This window comes from Dermacentor andersoni, chromosome 9, assembly GCF_023375885.2.
Source record: "Dermacentor andersoni chromosome 9, qqDerAnde1_hic_scaffold, whole genome shotgun sequence".
Classification (NCBI taxonomy): Eukaryota; Metazoa; Arthropoda; class Arachnida; order Ixodida; family Ixodidae; genus Dermacentor; species Dermacentor andersoni.
The window spans coordinates 114,987,991-115,010,321 of record NC_092822.1 but is presented as its reverse complement, the minus strand read 5'-3'; the positions used below and the strand labels follow the sequence as shown (position 1 = coordinate 115,010,321).

Here is a 22,331-nt window from a genome sequence, read left to right as displayed (position 1 = left end):
GGTACAAAAAACAATGTGGCACGTGATCGAGGAGCGGGCGCCCACAGATGATGTTAAAAAAAGAAAAAAAAAATATCGAAAGGCGAAAGAACACCAAGTAAAGTCCATCCCCACCCTCTCCCTCACCGCTCCACAGCCTCCGAAAAGAAAGAAGAAGAAAGAAACTCAGATTTCCATCTCTCAGCACTTCTTGCAAAATATTACTCGAGGTAACTCTGGCGCTAGTGTATCCGGTCAATGCAAGTACGCCGGTTCAGATGGCACTGTAACGATCGTGTTTAGTACGCGGATTCGCCCAATTCGTCCTTCAGTCTGGCTCCAAACGTCTCCGTGTTTCAGCAACGTATTGCGCGACGAACGTAACTATTGGCAACGTTTACGTATGTGCGGGGAGACTTAATCTCTCGCGCGTTTGGAACGCTATTAGACGTTTAATTAGAAGATGCTGTCGGAATTTAAAGAAAATGTATACTGAGCTCGACAAATAACGCTCAACGAACGTCCGAAGCACAAAGCACGAAGTTTAGGCAAATTCCATGCGCTATCCACCGTTCCCACGGATAGCCGAACGACAGCAGCGCCAGAGTTCCCCCCAAGTGAGTTTCGTAGGAAACTCGCGTCGCGTTCCACCCACGTGCGCCCGGTCGGGCGTATTAAAATGAGGCGCATCGGTCCCAGGTATATTATAGCATCGCCCCCGCAGTTTTCGCGCCGAATAACGAAAACACTACACGCGAACGACGCAGCATATCGCAATTTAAGCGTGCCCAAAAGGCGCAGAGTGGGAAGACTTGAGGCAAACCAGTGCGCCGTCGTCGGTTTCTTTTTTGTGTTCTTTGTTTTCTTTTTTCTTTTTCTCGTCGTGCGCTCTCCTACGCAGACGCGCCCTGGAAGGCGACCGGCCCACACGGCGCAAACAGCGACGCGGCCTGCCTCGCGGGAAAGCCAACTACGCGCGCACGCCTGCGCCCACCCCAGTCGCGGCTTTCCTTTCGGCGCGGAGAACTCGCAAACACGCCCACGCGCGCGCAACGACGATGCCGCGGACACCCACGAGCGATTTGGCGACGCATGGATGCCCACGGCGCGTGTAGCCGCGGCTACGGAGAGCCGTTTAAAAAAAAAAAAAAAAAAAGAAAGCGAGTTGATCAACACGCGACGGCAACGCGCGCACGTATCGAGCGGGCAGCCGAATGCGCAACGTTTTCGTTTAAAGGAGCGCCCAATTACTCCCACGAATTTTCGAAGCTGCAGAAGAGGGAGAGAGAGTAAACGTTAAAGGGTAGTTAATGGAAAATATTGAGTCCAGCTAGATCGACAAATTATTCGCATCGTTTTCTCTGTGCCAATACATCACTTTATACTTTGTTCCGTACAAAATCGCCGCTGAAGGTCGCGGCTTCTGCTTCTCTATTTCAATCGCCCACGCCAAAACTGACGAGTAGACGTAAAGTCCACGTCACCCATTTCTATGTCGCTTTCTGCGAATCGGCCACTGCTGACGTCACACGAGATCAACCACAGCCTGCAACAGGGGCGCCATTCCAAATTTCAGATTTTGATTCTCTACTGGAAAAAAAAAAAGAAAGCGTTGTTGTCGTCATGAATTGCCACTTTGTTATCGAAAGCTGTAATCTTACAACGTAGCTGGCCTTCACATTTACTTCCGCCGTTCTTTCAGTAACAGGAATGGATCAGTCGCATGTGCAGGGGTGAGGTTCAATGGTGGGGTCGTAAAATTATTAAGGAAAGATTAAACAAAGAAACGTAAATGAAATAACAAGACCGCAAGTTTCCGGTTAGACAGCCTCCTCACTATCCACATATGCCCTATCCTTAATCGCAGCTTTTTTTTTTAAATTCCTATTCCCCTATCCTCCGCGTATAGCCACCAATAAGATTTACAAAGCGGTAGAAAGAAAGTTTTGCTTCACTTCATGCTTTCGAGCGTCACTATAGTAACACAACCATCCCTACCTATTGTTGTGAAAACTTTATTTTTTTCCCCCCTCATTGCAAAACTGCGCGACCACTGATCGGCGTCTTGCTCGAAAAGCAGGAAACGCACATGCTATTGCTTCACATCAAACAAAGGGCAAGACGACAGCGAAAAAAAAAAAATGTTAAGAAAGAAAGAATCGAGGAAAGAAAGAACAGGGTAAGGAAACAAGCAGCCAGACTCGCACGTTTCGCAGGCGCATTTTCTTCTCAAACGCACGTCGTGTGGTCCCACCTTTCCACACGGCAGTATATCTTGCACGACGAGCGCACAATGAGAGAGAGAGAGACGTGACTGCCGCTCAGAAACGCACGCCATACGCGCCTGCATCTCCCGCGCATACGCACACCACCATCTCGCGCGGCGTTCATTCATTACGCGGCGCGCTGTCCTCGCCGCGTCCGCCTCTGGCGAGACGCTTCCAGACGGCGCAGCCACATGCAGCAGCAGCAGACGACGCGGCGCAATCACAGCTTCCGCGTGAGATGAAGACAGGTGAGGGCGACGCGCCAGACGGTGCCGCGCTCGACGGGCGTTCAAAGAAAACACTAATAAAGTTGCGGTAGATACAACGCACTCGTTGAAATCGACGTTACGCGAAGCACGAAACTGCGATTGAAACGTTTCACTTAAATGCGACACGCGAGATGCGCCCAATTCTATTTTGTTCCCACGTACCCGCAGGGCACTGGGGCCGGATCACGAAGCTTTTCGTTCGTAAGTGCTTCCTGCAAGTGCCATTGGCTGGCCGCCTTCCCCGATGATGTGTCCAGCGTCGAGATTGCCAGGAATTCACCGTTTGAAATCATTCTAGTGTGTGTGCGTGTGCGTTTGTATATACGGGCCCAGAGCCTGCCAGCGGCAGAAATGAAGGTGTAGTACCAGATGGCTGTAAGCCAATATCCGTTAGCCTGGGCTGAGCTACTCGGCGAGGCATCCACGGTCAACAAAGTCGACGAGAGTTTCAAAAGAAAGCTTCGCTTTAAAAGACGCTGGCGCAATACCAGCGCTCTACGCGAAAGGCAACATAGACGCCTGTGTCACAATAACCTCGGCCCGATTTCACGAAATATGTCTTACGCAAAGATTGTTCGTAAGAGGAAATACCAGCCAATATTTTTGGACGCAGTCCAAAATAAACACTCAATATGCGTGTTGCAATATTATTACGAAAGATGACCAGTCAACGGGAAAGATCACTTAGCAACGAATTTTGTAAATTTGGTTGCCGGCACTGCAACGGAAGCTACACAGGCGCGGTCTGGCGCTCGACACTGGGCAGACGAGCTCGACAGTGAGCAGACGGTGGTCATTAAGGGCCACTTAAATTGCCTTTTTTTTTTTGTACAACTAATCGGATGTCACCCGCCATTTTTTTGCAAGACACGCTGGCCTACCGCGCGGCACCGATACGCCGGAAACGCTTTCTTATGCGGTCGCTGCACGAACACGCGCCGTTCACGTGCACGCCTTATTAAGGCAGCCATCCACGGCACGCGGATCCCGTCCCCGCGACGACGACGACGACGCCTTCGTGGGGGGATGTAAATAAGCCGCGCAATTACGTCGCATGCGGCGGCCTTGGCGGCCGGCAAATTAATCACGTGCTCTCCGAGGTGGGTGCATCGGGCTTGAATGATCGTACACGTTTACCCTCGCAGCCTTGTATATGCATGTAGGAAGCGTGTAGCCGCCGGCGCGGGACCTGCGAGCTCTGTCGTGGACACGGGCCAATATACATACGCTAGTTTCCTTTAGCTGAATCGCCAGCTTAGAGCAGCACCGCGCGCTTTCGCAAATAAAAAGGAGCTGAGCATTGCCATTTGTTGGGCGTGTAGGTAAACTGTCTTGGAAAGAAAAAAAAAAAAAATGTTACTGACACATATTTTCGTGTACGTATCGTCGTTGCTTGCTACTGTCCGTGTCTTCTACGCGCGACGTGACATGTACTAATGGCACACCAAGGTGCTCAAGTATCAACCTTAGTAAAGTATATTTTTTCGAAGTTGTAGAAGCTCTACCACGTATTTCACGTGCGTGAAATGTTGACATTTAGTAACTATGAATGTCGAGAAACATTTAAACATCCTTTAAATGCGAGAAACAGCCGTACGAAGACTCCCGTGCTTTAAGACTCTGGGAGCACGAGAGAAGAGAATGTCGCGACTTGGCCGCTGCCTTCAACAAATTGGTCATTACGGAATATATATGATAACCGTCATAGATAACCACGCAGTTGATCGCCTTCTTCTTCGGCGCAGATATATTCATAATAATAATTATTAGCTAATTTGTATAACCACTGCAGGACGAAGGTCGCGCTCCCGGCGACCTCCAATTGTCACCGCCTCGCTTCAGCTGACTTCGGCCTTGATGTGATGTGATAACTTTATTTGGAATCCGGCGATTGGGAGGCCCGGGCCTGGGGCCGCCTAGATGGCCACTGGGAGCTGCTGCTCCCGTGCGGCTTCCTTGGCTCGCTGGACGGCCCAAAGTTGGTCTTGGAGTTCTGAGCTGAGCAGCACGGCCGACCAGCGCGCCCGTAGATTTTCTGGGGAGACTGCCATTTTATTTTGGTATATTTCACAACCCCACAACATGTGTTGAAGGGTGGCTCTAACAGACTTGCAGAGCTTGCACATATCGCTCTCGTATATATCGGGGTAGAAAGTTTTTAGTTGCACGGGACTCGTATAAGTTTCTGTTTGTAGTCGCCTCCAAGTAACGGACTCAGCTCTGTTCAGTTTAGTGTGAGGCGGTGGTAATACTCGCCTCCGATTTTGATAGAATTTGGTAATATCGCTAAATCTTGTTAATATATCTTTTTCTCTCCAGATTTCCTCCTCCGCGTTCTCCTGACCGATGGAAGCCACTCTTTGCTCAGCTCGGCGAGTGAGACCTCGAGCTTCGCGGTGTGCTACCTCGTTGAGGTTGATTGCTGGAATGTCTAAAGTCGTATGCGCTGGGAACCAGAGCATCTCTCCTGAGGCATGACTTCGGCCTTCGGTCTCCAAAATTTCCAAAATCTGAACAGCTCCATCAAATGCACCACTGCCATCGACAGCGTCAGGAAGTCTCTTTCCCGTGACAAAGTTATCCGACATTAATTACGTTTTCCGAGCGTCAACCCATACACTTGAGCCTTGGCTAGTTCAGGCCATCAGTGGTTAGAACTTAGTCTTTTTCAGCGTATGCGGTTGAGCCAGGAAAACCCAATGACACCCCGAAAAGAGAGAGAGCAACTCACCGATGAAGGCGATGGCCTGCGGGAAGAAAGATGCCAGGTTCTGCGACCAGTGGTCCTCGATGGGGATCTTCATGTACTTGAGGCCTCGGCCCTCGAACGCGTTGGCCAGGTTGTGCGTGACGTTGAGCACGTAGCGGATGTTGTGCCGCTCCAGCGAGTCCAGGTCCAGCGAGTTCTCCTCGTTGCCTGCGCGACAAAGTGCGCGCCATCATCACTGGACTCGGGTCCCCCACCGACCGTCCGCGCAGCGGACCACTCTATAATATATAGCCTCGCGCCCCGTTGCAAACGAGAAAGGCTTTCAAAGCGGCCAATGCGAAGCGAATAAAGAGGGGTCAGCGTACAGCTCGCGCAAGACAAGTCGGACAGCGCGAACTGAATCTGCGTGTCCGCCGCCGCACGACCGATCGGGAAACCGGGCTGCGGGTGTCCTCGAGTCAACCTGTCCCGTTTTTTGACGCGAGGCTTCGGCAAGGAAGCAGCCGGCGCGCCCTCTGGCGCGAGTACTGGACACTGACCGACAATGTTGCGATTCCCACAGTCTGCTGTGACGTGACGCACCGTGCGCGTGTCGCTTACACTGGGACGACGTGTGTCAACCTGTGGGTGTACGCGGTCCTTCCACGATCTCTGCGACGACACTCTGCCTTCCTCCGTGCTGGTCTTGTAAGCGGTAGACACGTTTATCTTTTTACCTCCACGTATCCGCATCAACACTGTCGCCTACTCGTGCGGCGGCCGGGTTTTATTAGCTCAAGCATTAGCTTAAATCACTAGGACGATGATCCTTCTCCATCTCGCTCTTACTCGGTCACCGGCCTGCCGCACCAGGTGGCGGCATTGTCCTGCCTCTGTCACGTATACGTGCCCCAAAATAGACGCTTAGCGACGCGCACAATTACGCGACCAAAGCCGGGTCAGCAGACGCGCCGCACTTTAGTGCACCCGGACACCTCAACGACCTCCTGCGTGCGCAGCTGCGGCTACCGTTCATGTTCGACGGCACCCCAGCTCCTCGTAAAAGAATTGTTTCTTTACGATCGGACTGGAGTTGCCACACGTGTGCTAACACGGTGCGCAGGACTCGGGGGCAAGCGACCGCCGTCCCAGATGGCACACAGTTGCCCGACACTATACGGCCTCTTCGTAAGCCGTAAAAGCGGTGGCGTCACTGCTGGCAGAACGGTGGAGGCACTTCGCTCGGTCGAGGAGACGTGCTGTACAAACGGCACTTTGTCCGGAGAAATACCTGTTCGCTGTGTACGAGTAACTCTGCCGGTGTTGTACTTTGCGGACCCCCCCCCCCCCTTTCGAATTCCTCCCCCCCCCACACACACACCTATTGAAGCAACGTCTCTACAACATTGGACCGCGCAATTCAGGGTCAGCGAGGCGACAGAGTTTCTTACAAAAGTCACCAGACGAAAATCTGACGTCGACATCGTTAATCTATACCAGAGAAATGAAGGAGAGCAATGTGGATGTGTCCGAGATCCGTGTTTGTGGCTTTAGACGTTCTTGGGGCTCTGTTTATTAAGTTTTATTTCTCTAAATTTTGAACGAATCAGATTTTTTTTTTTTTTAAAGGAGGGCGAAGTCAATAAAAACAAGAAAAAAAAAACAATAGTTTGTTGTCCTTACTATACTACGCAGCATAGTCACGCTATCTGCTACCTTCTTATAACAGCAGCTGGTGACGGCAGAGTAAATAACATCGCTGACTAAACAATGCACTCGATTTTACTAACGAGTTTCAGCTACCAATTCCGAACGCAGTTTACGCCACCAGATACAAATTCTGAAACCTACAACACGTTTACCGGAGACCCACTCTGCAATAAGCCAGAGCTGGTCGGACACACTCGTCATAGGCTATAAACTTCGCGTTCGCCGATGGTCACTGCACTTTGAATTGGTAGCTGAAATTCGTCAGTAAAATTAAGTACCTTGTTTAGTCGACTAGAAATGGTCATCCACACGACTGTAGTACGGCCGTAATGACCAACTGTGCATGATACGTTTTTTTTTTCTTTCAGAAATCTTCCTCCATCTTGCGGGATTCCTCAGAGTCGATTTGCGACACGCTGTAACTCTTTGTAGCGAACCGCGGCCCACATAACGCGAGGGGGCCAACATGCATAAAGACTAAGGTGATCGTGTGAACGCTCATCGAGTCAAAGATGTGGTGAGGAGGCAACTGCGTGCACCTATCTTTGTCCGCGGTAGAGCAGCACTCAAAAAAAAAAAAAAGAAAAAAAAAAGAGAGATGGAGACCCACCGAGGTAGAGGAAGGGCACGATCTGCACCGGGAAGGGCGGGTCGGCGCCCCCGGGGCTGTCGTCGCGGGCCAGCCCGCTGTCGCAGCGGTCCGGGTCGTCGCGAGGGTCCTTGGGCGAGCCACATTCGGTCGAGATGCGCAGCGTCTCCAGGCCCAGCAGGGCGCGCGTCGTGGTCACCGACACGGGCCCCGGGTTGGCGGCGCTCCCCGGGGGCGAGGAGGAGCCGGGCCCGGGCTCCTGCGGCTCGCCGCTGTCGCACCACTCCGGGTAGCGCGAGTGGAACTCCGAGAAGCCGCCTGCGTCACACGCGCGGGGTTGGGGGTTTCAGCGCGACGCCGCTACACGTGTGGGACATGCGTACACGCCCCGAACAAGGCACTCGGCTTAAACGACAGTTTACATCTTCACAGGGTCATCGTAATCGTCGTCAGCCCACTTGTGTCCGCTGCAGGACGGAAGCCTTCCTCCCGAGATCCCCAATTACCTCTGCCTAACACCGGTTCACACCATCTTACCCCTACAAATTATGCTGCGCTTCCCTTCCAATGGCAGCCATTATGTAACGCTAATAGACCGCCGATTATCCGCCCTACACATCACGTGGCCTGCCCAGCTCCCTTTCTTTCTCTAAGTGCCAACCGGCTATTCCCCTTTCCTCTATAATCGACACTGCCGTATTCCCGGCTTTTAACTTTGCGGCTATCACATTTCGTTCCACTGATCGTTATACGTGGGAAGAGTTTACGGTTTTGTTTTCCATAGAACACATAGCGCCTAAGGGCGACTGATGCCCTCGACAGGTTATGGAGCCCGATTTCTAATGAAGATTGATGTGCCCGGACGTTAATAAAGGGTCTGAACTGTTGGTAGTGGAAAGGAGCTGTGGCTTCCTGGTACGACAGCACTAGTGCTTCACGACGGAAAGACGGATTCAGAAAGAACAAACACGACTGCGCCCTTTGTTTTTCAATCACAATACATGCGCAAAAGAAATGAAAAAAAAAACAGGGACCTAGAACATCAAAAAAGAATGCCCGTGCTTGCTTAAGTGTCCAGAATTTTAAGTAAGCGTTGTCGTCAAAGTGTGTTCATTGCTGGACTCCTGAAGTTCGTGATGACAAACGGGGTGCGTTATTGTGCACCTGGAGTAGATTTAACTGTCAGCGCTATAACAAAATAAATCAAATAAGTACTGCCCTTCCCGGGGCAGTTCGGCAAAATCACCAAGCCTCGTAAGCCTACCCTACAATGTCCAGTGCAGGTGTTATGTACTGACGCTCACTGAACTCTCCAACTTCGCTACACTGCAACTGCAACAAAAAAAAAAAAAAAAAAGAAGAAAGAAAGAAAGCGTCTTTCATTTGCCAGCAGCCTCCAGCGCCACCACGTGAAGCCAAGTCAACCGAGTGAGACTCGCTGTCCGCGAACCTTTCCAAACACGTGACCGCTCTCCCACCAGCTGTAGCAACAACCCTTCACCGCTGCTCGGAAGCACGCGGACGCAAAAGCCTGCACTCCTCGTTTACACCAGCCCACGACAAGCACGCGTTCCACTGCTGACCCGCTCACTTACAGCCGCACCCCTTGGTTTCCTCTTTTGGGAAGCTCTCCGCTCGCACATATGGGTCTGGAAGAAGCGGTGCGCCCCGCTGATCGACTACGGAGAAACGAAAGCGACAAAGAAACGCGACCGCTTCAGGCGTCCACGCCTCCCCTCATCGTGGCACAGACAGCTCAAACACGACGACGCAAAGTGGACCGGACGACACAGCGTGCAGCTGAACGAACTCCCCCCCCCCACCCCCCCCCCCACCCGCCAAGCTGCACTTTTCTCGATCTTTGCGAGCCTGCACGTGTTCTCGTGCACCGCTGCGCGGTGACCTTCGATGGCAGCCCCTGCGACACCTCCCCCCCTTTCCACGGCTCGAAGAGCGAGACCCGATCGACCGAGAAGCCGTCTCCCCCATCCGCGCACGCCACGGAAACGACCCGAGCAACAGCAACAAAGCGAGACACAGCAGGAAAAGAAAGACAAGAAAAGAAAAAAAGAAACAGTCCAAGATAAAAGCAGTTCGAATAGAGAAAACGGCATGGCACGCAGGCACCACATAGAACTGAAACCTCGCGGGCAGACGAGGACGGGAGCGAAAGGACGCAGAGAGAGTTACGGAGAGAGAGAGAGAGACAGCAGCGCAGCAGACGTACAGTCTAGCAGACGACGACGATCACGCGGCATTTGATGCCCGCCGCGGAGAGATGCCTATCTCGCACCCCACTCCTCGGCTTCCCGCCACGCCGGCCACGACCGACACGAGGAGGAAAGAACGCCGCAGACAAAAGGAAGGGGGGACCGTAAAAAGAGGAGAAAGGCATCGCGAGGTTACAGACACGGCACGCACACACTCCCCGCGCACAACTAACCCCCGTCTCGGCTCCCGCAGTCAGCCACACTCATTTTACGTCCGGTTTGAAAGCCAAAACACAACACGGGGGCCCCATGGAGGCGTCCGCTCTCCCCGCTGTTCGCCTCCGCGGCAGAACGGAGCGAGCAACACGCTCAGCAACCGTGACGACGACGGCGGACGGGGCCGTACGAAAGACGAGGAGGAGGACGAGAGAACGCCAACCGAAACCAAATGCAGACGCCGCCGACGCGGCCATCAACTTCCGCTGCCCTTCGGCGCTGCCAGAGGGCACCAACACTTTTTCTTCTACCCTCTCACGTCCTCATCGCCTATGGCCACTCTGCCCCCCACTCCCGTCCCCCCTCATCTTGCGTTTATTCATTTTTTCTCCTTCTTCCACGACGCGCACTCTCCCGTGACGTCATAGGACGCCACATCTACCAAGTCTTTGCAAACGTCCCTTCGGCTGCTCGTTGCATGCCGCCGCAGAAGCGTTTCTCGTCGTCTGCTCTTGTCGCACGACGCATACTCGGCTGGCGCCCTCGCACGATATCTGTTTGGTGGGGACAGTAAAGTGCAGCTCTTCACTCTGTGTCTTTCCTCGCTTTAGATCAACACAATAAAGAAAAAAGATAAGGGAAAAACCAGCCGCCCCCATCAGCAGCAATTAACACGCCACAGCTTCGAGGGAACGCCGGTACATGGTGGGTTCCAAAGGCGAGGACAGAGAAAGGGCACATGTAGCCGAGCGTAATCTACGCTGCAGACGTCGCCCACCTGTGGCGCCTTCCAAAAGTGCTCAGAGCCTGCCTGTAGATTTAAGCGTCGGCCTTGAGAGATAGTCATTTAGAGCCTGCACTGTTGGAACTACAAAACCACAACAGCACTACCGCAGTGGGTGCGTACGCACCGGCAGATCGTGTTTGCCATATGCCGCCTAAATAACGCCCGCGTGCCTTCTTTGAGTGCTTTTCGCCGTCTTCATGTGGGCGCCTCAGCCATTACACGCCGTGCACCAAGTGACGCTGTTTCGCGTGATTAATTGTCTAGTGTTGATAAGGCTTTTTTAACGTGATATGTCGCAGGCACAGACTCAAGGGCGTGGCAAACGCAACCGATATGTCTCATGCCCAATGGCGTTTAGATATTAAGAGATTAGGAACAAAAGCCGGAATGAGATCAATACGAGGTTATTCGATGTTTAGGGTAAACAAGGCAGATTCCAAGCAGCTAAAAAAACCAGGGTACGAAAACGAGACACGACAAGCAAGACACGTGAGTGTCCGGGCGCTCAGATGAGCAGCGCGCCAGGACGCGTCTCCCATGCTGTCTTGTTTTCGGGCACGGTTTTTAGCTACTAACATGTACTAACAAGCCGCGCAGTCCGTTTTTCTGATATAGATTGCTTTTCGCAAATCTGAATCGTCTGTTACTTCTTCTTTTTCTTCTTCCTCTCAAACGCGAAACTGCTCGTCACTAACGAACGGAAACTCAGACACCGATACCGCAGGCGAAGCAATATTCCGAAAGAGCAGGCAGGCCCTGTGGACCAAAAACGCCAACCCACAGACAGTCCTCCACGCATCGGTACATCGGCGAGAAAGGACAGGACGACGAGGCATAAGGGTGGGCAATGTTGGAGGTAACCGGAAACGACCAATACATTCACCAGCACATGCGAGCGGGCCAAAATGACACCGGGGAGAAATAACCGACGAAGAAAGGGAGAAAGAAATGGAAAAAAAAAAAGAAACGGTCAATGCGGGCTAACGCGCGTGACAGGAACCCTGGAAGATGTCGCGGCTGCCCCCGCTGAGTCAGCGGTCGCTTGTTGACGAGAGACGAGGATTCGGAAACGAGAGCCCCTCGTCGCAGGCCAGATGAGACGACGAGGGTACACCGCGCTGTTTTGCGTCCGCCGCGAGCGCGCCTCCAGAAATGACTTCTTGTTTGTTTCTTTCGTTGTTTTCCTTTTTTCTAAAGCGCACAGCTTTCTCTTGATCTTTCGCCCGTTTTCGTGGTTGGTGGTTGGAGCTTGCCCTTTCGCAGCCGAGGCGCCGACGCAAAAAGCGCGCGTGTAGTTCTTTCAGGCGCACGCGCTGGCGGCCTATATACTGCTGTTCTCTACGGAATTACGCAATGGAACAACAAACGCCAACCAAACATCCTCCCTGCAATAAGCTTGCACCGTCAAACGCAGTATGCCTTTAATGTAGTGAATAGCTTTCTCGAAGCCGTTAGGCTTCATCGTTAGGATTACATCGACAGTCATCGTCAACGGTATCTGCGTCTTTCGCGAAGCTTTCCCTGCGGCATGGTTGTTTATTTAAATGAAAGCGCGCAGGCCTTCCTCATGCAGAACTTGTGGTAGTGGCTCGACGGAGTAGTCGTCCCTGAGCCAACGCCTGTTGACTCTCCCACTCGTAGCCCGCTTGACAGCTAGCTCTTAGCAACGTTCCGGTCCTCGTTCCGTGGACAATGCCGCAATTAACCGGCCCCGCTGTAGAGGCAAGCTGGAGCGCAAAACTTTGGACGCGTGCAGTTCACTCGGCCTTCAGGTGTTGGACCACGGGTCGGTCCAGGCGGCGGACTCGCGCGCACGTTTCCATCACTGAAAACCTGCGCTTTGGTTTCGAGGTGAAAGAAGCTTCCATCCACGTAAACCACAGTTTCGTGCATAGCTTACTAGGAGAACTCCGGCGCTAGCGTCTATGGCAGCTTCGAGTGTGACGGTTCAGCCAGCTAGAATGGCAGCGATGTGTATTATAACGATATACACGGATTTGGGGGGCCGATACTTCGTCGTTTAACCAGGCTTTAAAACGGCTTCTTGATTTTGCAAATTGGCCATTTCCAGCGTGATAAGCGCAATGCGCAATGATTACCCATGCGTACGGTGACTGATTACCTTGCTGTACTTAGAAAAGTACGTTTCTTTCCACTATCGCCATATATATATACACATTACATACACGCCGCAGTTAGCCTTTGAGAACGCAAAAAGGATTGGACCAGTGACCAGCGAGGTCATTCAACAATGCAGTGCGTTGCAGTTTAGCTGAACTGCTGCAGGGAGGGCAGAGGTGCGGAGGACGTGGGCACGCCTTAAGCACTGCACACAACTGATTCGAAGCTTTGAGGGGAAGACAACAGAGACAGTGGAAGATCCTTGGCAGACGGCCTGCTTGGTGACAAAAAAGCCATAGAGGGACGGTGCGAAAAAAAAGAAAGCGAAGAACAAAGAAACAAACAAACACATACGAAATGGTCGAGCCTGCCATTTGGTACTGAGCAGGACAGGCCGCGCGCGCTACAACGAACGTCAGCACGGACATCATCCCGGAGACGGACACACAACAACGCAGGTCGCGCGCGAGGGAAAGCTCCGTAAGCGCTGCAATACGGCGACGCCCGTCAGGAAGGCGAGCCGTCAAGCGATAACTGCTGCCTCAGCCGCTGGGGGACAACATCCGCTCGCGATAAGTGCAACGCGCGACAGATCCGAGCGAACCTATAGTTATAGCGAGCCAGATCCCTTGGGTGTTAAGCACGGTGTGGGGAAAACGCTAAATGAAAATGGCAGCGAGAGACCCTATAGCAACAGACGGCATGGGAGATTGCTGACGCAAACGAAAGAAATAACAATAATAACAAACAATCAATGGACGACTCAAGGAAATCAATGTGTAGACGTGGCTACTGGCCCCGGGTCACTACTTTCGGATAGTCAACCTTGGTTCTACCCGCCGTGGTTGCTTATTGGCTATGGTGTTGGGCTGCTAAGCACGAGGTCGCGGGATCGAATCCCGGCGACGGCGGCCGCATATCGATGGGGGCGAAATGCGAAAACAGCCGTGTATTAGATTTAGGTGCACGTTAAGGAACCCCAGGCGGTCCAAATTTCCAGAGCCGCCCACTACGGCGTGCCTCATAATCGGATCGTGATTCTGGCACGTAAAAACCCATAATCTAATTTTATACTTTGATTCTGCCACATAAAAAATTCCCGGCATATATATCCTGGGTATTTCAGCGAACACTTTCAAAATAAAAAAAAAGAACATAAAGTTACCTGTGGCAGCTAGATACCCCAATTCTACTCCACGAGGTAGTCTACTCGAAGAGGCGGACATGCACAAAAAATTGAAATGCATAATCGATTAATTAAAAAAAACCTGGAATTAAGTTTTTAGCTAATTACCTTATAGCACAATCGCAATTTACAAATTCTAGCGAGTGAGACTGCAAGGCATATATCCACTTAAAAAGAATTGTGTGGATGATGCCCTTTACGAGAAATGCACTGTCAAGGTTGCGGCAAAAATGCACTGTCGTTCCACTTACTTTCTTAACAAAACGTCGTTTCGTGCATTGAAGCACAAAAGTAACTGGAACGCCAATGCACTTCTCCGCAAAGTTCGGGAATTAATTTCTCGAAACTGGCGTCATCCTGAGAATTCGAAGTGGATCCGATCGCCTTGCGAAGTCCCCGACTAGAATTTTTAAATTGCAATATGTGCCATAACGTAAGAATTAAAGCTTAATTAGTGATTATTTTATTAGTCCATCATACATTTCAATTCGATGTGCAAGTAATATGCCCGCCTCTTCGGGTTGACCACCTCATGGACTAGAATTGTGCTATCTGCCACAGGCAACTTAAAAAAAAGAAAATTGAAAGTGTTCTTTCAAACACAGGGTAAATATATATACATACACAGCTGTGAATAAACAGACGTAGAAGCCATACGGTTGTGAATAATAGTAAAATTGAGCCCCTCGGATTCTTCTGCTCAGGTGTGTGTGTGTGTGTGTAAACTTAAATCTCGCAACTGATACAACACACAGCTGCGCTCACGCGCAATTATTTTACCTACGTAAACTGGTCACCTACTATGAAAGAGATCGTGTTTCGCCGCGAGTTTATCAGCCCGGCCTGATCCGAGCTTTTGAGAGAGAGAGAGAGAGAGAGAGAGAGAGAGAGAGAGAGGGGATATCGCTTAGGGGCCCCCCTGCACAGTCAGTCTCAGCAGCTCGGTCTCACCGGAAGTGCCGACGCTGTCCCTTTACGGTTTGCTCCGCTCAGGCCAGCACCGCGCGTATCGGCCGACCTGCCGCTATCGGCGGAAGCGAGGCGCCCCGCCAAACCAACGCCCACGGCCGCTTTTTCTGCCGCGACGGGACGTGGACCAAGTAGGGTTATACGTGCGGAAGACCCGCTTTCTGCAAACGATGGAGGGCGCCAACCGCAACGAAACCGTTATGTTATCAGCATAACCGGAGGCTACGATTAGCTAGCCCTCGGTTATTTTAGAGCGAATGTGTTGCTCCGACTGCAAACGCCCAGAAACGTAAACATAAACATTGTAATAGCGTGTCCCTATGACGCGTTACCTTTAGTTTACGAAACAAGGGTTACCATAGACGCAGACGTGAGCAGCCGTGTTGGTGGCGCCATCTTGTGGTGCAGATTCGAATCACAAAGGTCTAAGTGTTGTTATCCCATTGACTAATCACATGCAGCTAAGCAGTTGATGTAAATCGTTGGCAGTGACACGATCGCTTAACATGCAGCCTTTTTACAGATTTCGTTCGACGGGAACACTCACGTTTTGGTTGAACAAAGCATCAGATAATGTCGCTGCTACCAGCATTGCTACTGCCGTCCGTGTCTCCGTTATCGAGGTATTCACTAAATGGTTTAATACGTTCGCGGAAAAGCTGAAAATACCTATCATCAGCGTTAAGCGGAGGCTACGACTACCTAGCCTTGCATCATTTTGCTTATAAGCTCTTCCTGCGACTGAGGCTGCCGTGAAACGTGAACATAAGTCCCGAGAGAGAAACAATTTAATGGAGAGCTCATGAGACCTATCCGCGAACCTATTACCTTTAAAGGTGTACCGGTGACGTCGGCCGTAACAGAGCTGGTAGCGTCACCACGTGACGCTGTGTTTAACCCCAACGCGCCAGTATAGCGTCAGAAGTGATTGCCTGGCACCGCTGTTCTCACAGACAGGGAAGAAAAATCCCATAAATGCTCATCGTTATTCCTGCCAACGCTGTTGTGCAAGCAGATGGGTGGAATATAGTCATTTCAATTACTGTTCGGTGTGCTCTATAGTCGACGTCCTCGTCGCAGATGACGCCACCAACATTGATGTGCATGTATGCGTCATCGGTACTGCCGGTATTACGTAAGCTTGAATAAGTTTATGGACAGGCTTAAACACTCCAATGCCAAATGGGCGCAGCTGTTCGAGAAGCCAAACGTGCAAGCGTATACTGAAAATTCTAAGGGATGTGCGGAGGGCTTGTAAGGGTGATGCACGGGCAAAGCTACAAGAGCAGGATTGTTATTTGGAGCGTTGTGCGATCAAAATTATTTTACTACTTGTTCGGAGGCCACACACTGCCCATGGGTGTCCGAGGGGGCTCGAGTGACGTTTTAAGGACACTTTACCCTTTCACGGTCATGACTGTTATCTTCGATTTCGTTTTCTTCGCGTTAGCAGCATTCGCAAGCACGTGCACTTAGCGCGCGCCAACTTGGAAGTGCGTCCTGCAGTCAATAGCAAAGCGATGCTTGGATCCAGCATTTGCTGTGTTCCCCTAACAGTTGGCACGACTTTGCGTAGCACCCTACGTCTTGTACGCGACCTTCACGGTAACGGCGTAACCAGTGTCGACGCGTCCGCGCGATCTCGTTGGAAGTGCCAAAACTACTGTACTGGGAAACAGGCCATGGCAGTAGCAACATGAAAAAAAAAAAAAAGAACACACACACACACACACACACAAGAAATATTTGGCAGTTATCTGCGACCGCGCAGAATCACGACCCAACTTGCAGCGAAATTGTTTGTGCGTTCGAAGAACGTAGACAAATAGCAGAGCCTTCCGTGTGTACACGGCATTTTATGGAAATCTCCGAGTCTCGCCCTGTCCCGAACCAGACGAGAACGACGTGAGTAGAGAGCCCCTCAAGACGAGAGAGCGGACCGGATAGGATGCGCCCGCGCCGGCATGACGTATCGTTCGCTTTGCCTTTTGCACATGTGGTCGCAACCGGGACAGCGTCGACAATTTAAACGCGACGTACACTGGCCAACAAAGAGCTCGGCTCGGCTTGACGGCTAGTGATCACCGCAATCGCATCCAGGCAGTCGATGGCGAGTGACCGCGAGCGTTAGAACAGTTCTCTGCTGCTCTGCGGGGCGGAAGCTAATCGCGGGCGCTGCAGGCAGTTCCTGGAGGCGCGGACCCGACGTCAACCAGCCGCACCGTGCAGCCGCGAGCACAACACCGGGCCAACGCCGTGGTTATACCGTGCCCGTGGCAAACACACTCGCTCGTATCAGACGCCGTGCGTGTAGACGGGCATGCGCGATCAACTTGCATCTCCCGCGAAAAAAAAAAAAACAGAGTATTCACGTCGCCGGACCGGAGATGGGCGCCTCACACAACACACGGCTACGAAGGATGCTGGCGCGATATCGCTTCCCCGTGCATTGCAAGAGAGCGAAAACAAACGGATACAGAGCACCGATGGATACTACAAGCACAGAGCTGCACGCAATAATTACCACAGGCTGTCTACGGGAGCTGCAATGGGGGCGGCTCAGCCAGTGTGGGAAGAACGTGCATTTCCACGAACTTTGTCTTTCTGACTTCAAGCGGCTTCGCAACTTTGGCAAACTCGTCATTTTCAACTGCGTAATCAATAAACACTATTAAAGTTATCCGACACCAGGATTCGAACACAGAGCCTCAAGCACAGATGGCCAATATTGAAACCATTACGCCACGCCCGATTGCATACAGTAACGCGAGAGCGTTAAGGGCACCGTGTCGCAAAAAAAAAAAAAAAGAAGGAAAGAAAGTTCGGTGTCGGCGTCGAACGTCGCTGGGCGAAAAATCATTCCGAACCACAACCGCGCAGGCCCTCCGCGTGGCGCAGAGGCTTTACTAAACTAATTGATTTCGTCAAAGTAAAATACGTCAGAAGAATAGTAAAGTACGACCTAAACACAACCTACAGGCATCGTGGCGCCGACGTAATTTAAGTATTCCAGAAAACATAATTCTGTTACGCCGAAACTCAAACACAAGCTCCTTTCCTGCGTTTCTATACCATTCATAGAGCGGCGCGCTCGGTTTCTTTGCAACAACATGCATCCAGATGGCGCTCGCCCCCGCAAGAAAACTGAGGTTGCCGGAAAGCGTGACAATCAGTCAGGGATTTTTGGATGCTATCGCGTTCCACTGTTAAAGGCGAAGCTTAAGCTTTCTCCAAATTTCTAATTTCTTGCAAGCAAACCAGTGTCTTGAAACGCGTTTCAATTTGGCCCCCTCGACAAGCTCAATGTTTGCAATCAGTAGCGATTCTGCGCGTTTGCAGCGCCTTCTGCAGTTCGGAAAGTATAGATTGCTCCGAAATTTACGATAATGAAGGCACATAAAGCATAACAAACAAAGTAATAAGAACGTCTGAGTCTACAAGCACGAAGATCAGACAAATCCACGCACTCCATGAACGACGGCAGCGCCAGAGTTCCCTCTAGCAATCATAGAAGGAAATTCTACGACCACAAGCACTTAAGTGGTTTATTCGAACGAGGAATAAATATACAGGAAGCAGACAGAGAGAGAGAGAGAGACGAACAAAAAACAAGCGGGGAAGAAATTGAAAAATGTCACGTCCGTGGACAGCACGTGACATTCTAGAAGCGATACGGACGAAGAACTCGCGCATCTATTTGCAGCTCTTGTTAATAAAAAAATGTTTCAGCAATCTCTCTGAACTTCTGTTGTCAGCGTTAGCATACAGAACTAATGTGTGCTCTGTGTCCGTTTGTTTGCGCACACTTAACAGTGAATCTGTACCAACTACAGCGCAGCTCTCTGTTCCCCAGCGCTTCCGTATCACTATCAGATTACACAAACTACACTGGCGGATGGGCACGAATCTCCGGACATGCGAACGGTGTGCCTATGCATGTAGGAGAGCGAGAGAGTGCCGTGTGTTTTGAAATACCCTCTCCTGCACGCAAGCCAGACTCACCCTCATCGATAGGACAAACACTTGCGGCCCTTCCATGCAACTCGTGGGAGCGAGTCGCATGGCTATTAAGGGGCAAAATAATCTTCCAAGGGAGACGGATGGTGTCGTCACCGCGCGACAGTTCCGCCGGGGGATCTTTCTTTATTTGTTTCCTTTGTTTAAGAGGAAATGTCTCACGCTCAGCTTCCTGGCTATAGATCCTGTGGCCGAGTGTACGCGCGCTGATTCGCGTGACGCAGAGCCCCCGACAGCGATTAAAGCTTTTTCCACGATTGCAAAGGAGGTCACGCAAAGGGGGGGAAGAGCACGCCCATACGACGACCGCGCCGTCACCTTGTATGCAACCCTTACGTGAATGGCTGCTCGGACAAGTGCCCCTCCTCGTGGAATAACAAAAATAAGTGCCTTAGAAGGATGGCAAAGCTTTGGATGGCGCTCTGGATAGTGTCAAATTCGGTATCCCTTTCGTTGGCTCGCAGGATTGCAACGGGCTTTCCCGATTATCTTAAAGCGTCGCCGCTGCGAAGCTTGAGAATACGGCAAAATTTGGCCGCGTCCAGATTAGAAACCCCGGTTAGCGCCTTTGAAGAGCGCCGGTCTTCTGCGCGAGATGTCGGGCGCCGTCAATGACAGAACGAACGACGAAGGCCACACGGATACCAGGATCGGTACTTCTTCCGCGGACCCATTTAGTTCCGCGGGTTTCTTGGGCTGCGCTACGGGGTCTCCTCTGGACCCGATATGTCGCTCTACGAGTTAGTTTGGTCTCTTCAGAGGCGCCAGCTTGTTTTCAGCCTCTCTTGCGCAGAGGAAGTTGCGGACGGCCTCTAGAGAAAGGACGGCGTCCGCGAGGCCCGTGGAAGCGAGAGCTCGCCGACGCGCCGCAGTGCGTCGTGGCGCGCATACGGCGGCGGTGGTGGTCCCTCGTGAACGGGCGCAGCCCACGAGCAGCATGCAAGAGTAGCGGCGCGAGTCGATATAAGCCCCGCAGGGCGTGGGGAGTCGAAAAGGCTCGGCTCCGTTACCTCATTACCACTCCCTCCCTCTCCTCGGCCTTCCCCCTCGCCCGCGCCATCACTCGGCTGCCAAAGGCGATTCGCAGGAGCGCGCTCACGCACGGCTTGTCGACATAGCGCAGCGGTGCGTCACAGCCACTACTCGCAAGAGGGAGCGGGGGCGTTTAAATTTAGCGAGAAAGAACCCGAAAAGAAGAGAGAAAAAAAGCAACGAAAGAGGCCCGAATGGCGCCACCGCGGTCGCATGGGACAGGTGCCAGCTGCCGCGGACGAGTGAATCGCGCCACGGAGGCCCGCGTAGCGTAAACAAGGAAGTCGGCCGGAGAACGCCAGATTCTGCTCCGCTCCGACGCTACCCTCCTCCTCCTCCGGACGCACTCGCTCCGTTGTTACTCTTGCGAAATCGACGAGCGGGACTTTTGCAGCCTTGCGACGCGAGGCCGCCAGCTCCGTGAAATTGCACCCCCCCTCCTCCCCCCTCTCCGTATGTAGTGACTCGTAGTATACGTCTGTCAATTGCTCGTCCCGTTTACCCCGAACGTGTCCGAATTCGCTTCGACCTCGACGACCTGCTCGCCTCCTCCCGCAGGGGTCAACGCAAAAAGCCTCTCGTAAGCGCACGCATTACGAGAGCGGTCTGAGTTACACCCGCTGTGCAGCACGCGCCCTCTGACGTTTCTCGTCAAAAGGTTTTCAGAGCCCCCTTACAGCATCTCGCGACGTCGAGAGGACAACGGTGCTCTTCCTGCCAGTAAATGACGACAGAAATAATGTCGACTTCCGCTCGAGGGGGCTCCCTTTGGCAGTTTCCCGTCGAAACTTACTCTGCCACTGCCATTCTTCCGTTACCCTGAGAATTATGCGCTCGATGCCTGAACTTGTTTTAATGTCTGCGCTTATATGGCTTCATTATTTCTTGTTGCGTTAGTTATTACGCTTTATCTTTCTAAACTTCGAAGGAATAATAATTTTTTAACAAAACGGCAAGGCTATCAAGTTTGTCAATTCAAAACGTCGCAAAGCGGTTCGAAGCCAGAAAGACGACGTTTAGGGAAATCCACGCACTGCACGCACACTCTCGTTCCCGTGCTGTGTGGCTGAACCGCCACGACTGAAATTCCAGCATACAGACAGCAGCGCTAGAGATCCACTTAGTAAAATTTGCAGGAATATGTATGCCGGATGGTGTGCGCGAAACAACCGAGTAGCGCGGTCTAACACTCCCAGGGTGACGTCACAGATGCACGTGTTAAATGCCTCCTACCCTGTAAACCGTTTTACACCCTCGGGGATTCTTTATAGGGTGCAAGTCGGTCGATATCTCACACACTTACGACCTTACGGGTGTAAGGACGCGACTTAATTATGGCGTGAATCAGTTTACAGTGTTTACAGTTTACAGGCTGACGGGAGGACAGCTGGCATCGCACAAATATTAATTTGCATAGAACGTCGCTTGCGTTACGTGGAGTTGCTGGGCTCCCACCTGCTACAAAAGTTGTGTTTTCTTTCATTTTCCAGTTCATTTTACATGAATTGATACATATGATCCTCGTGGTAAGGCAAATTTTTCCATTTTAATTCGTTATCAGGCTACATTCCCTTTCGCTTTCATTGTCTTCATTGTCTCGGGTGGCGTTCACGGCTGTAGCGCAGCAAAAGAACGATTCGTTCAACAACGAACCACGACTTTAAACGGGCCTGTAATGAACGCAGTTCCACAACATACCCTCACCCCCCGCCTTGACCTCTTTCGTCCTCCGCAAGCTGCTTACGTAAGGCCACTCTGGCGACAGGGAGGATTTACGGACGGCCTTGGTGTCGTGCGGAGTGGCTAAGCTAGCGTGAGCGGCGGTAACAGCGAGAATAATTAGAATAATTACGGCACGAATAAGCACGCAAGCGTTTTAATAGCGCGTGAATGCGTGCGTACGGAAAACCGAATGTGCCGACTCCGCGGATAGAACGATGAAGCGTCCCATCGCTCACAGAGTTTCTCACTAAGATCCCAAGAGGGACCACTGGCACTGCGCGATCGCTGGGCTCCCGTGGTGATACGGTGGGCTGCAGACACGGATTCGTTTTAACCGTCGTGGTTGTGGCTTCAGGCGTTCTACTGGCGATGTTTGCGGATGGCGTCTGAATCCACGCACCAGCGGCGGTTTCCTCTCTCCGTAGCAGAAACCGATCTCGAAGGCTTTCGCAAACAGCGGCTGCCGGGAGTAATTGCGAAGCCGGAAACGCGCCATGACCGCCATGTTTTAGATACACACACACACACACACACACACACACACATATATATATATATATATATATAT

The 22,331-nt window shown here is 51.8% G+C and overlaps 1 protein-coding gene across 1 annotated transcript in view; it reads right to left on the bottom strand.

Moving 5' to 3' along the window:
- Positions 1 to 22,331, bottom strand: part of Mkp3 (Mitogen-activated protein kinase phosphatase 3) — an 80,191-nt gene that overhangs the window by 40,249 nt on the left and 17,611 nt on the right. The window contains exons 2-3 of the mRNA XM_050177132.3: positions 7,525 to 7,821; positions 5,247 to 5,432 (exon numbers count right to left, since the gene is read on the bottom strand). Of these exons, the coding sequence (XP_050033089.1) occupies positions 5,247 to 5,432; positions 7,525 to 7,821 (483 nt within the window). The remainder of the gene's footprint in view (positions 1 to 5,246; positions 5,433 to 7,524; positions 7,822 to 22,331) is intronic.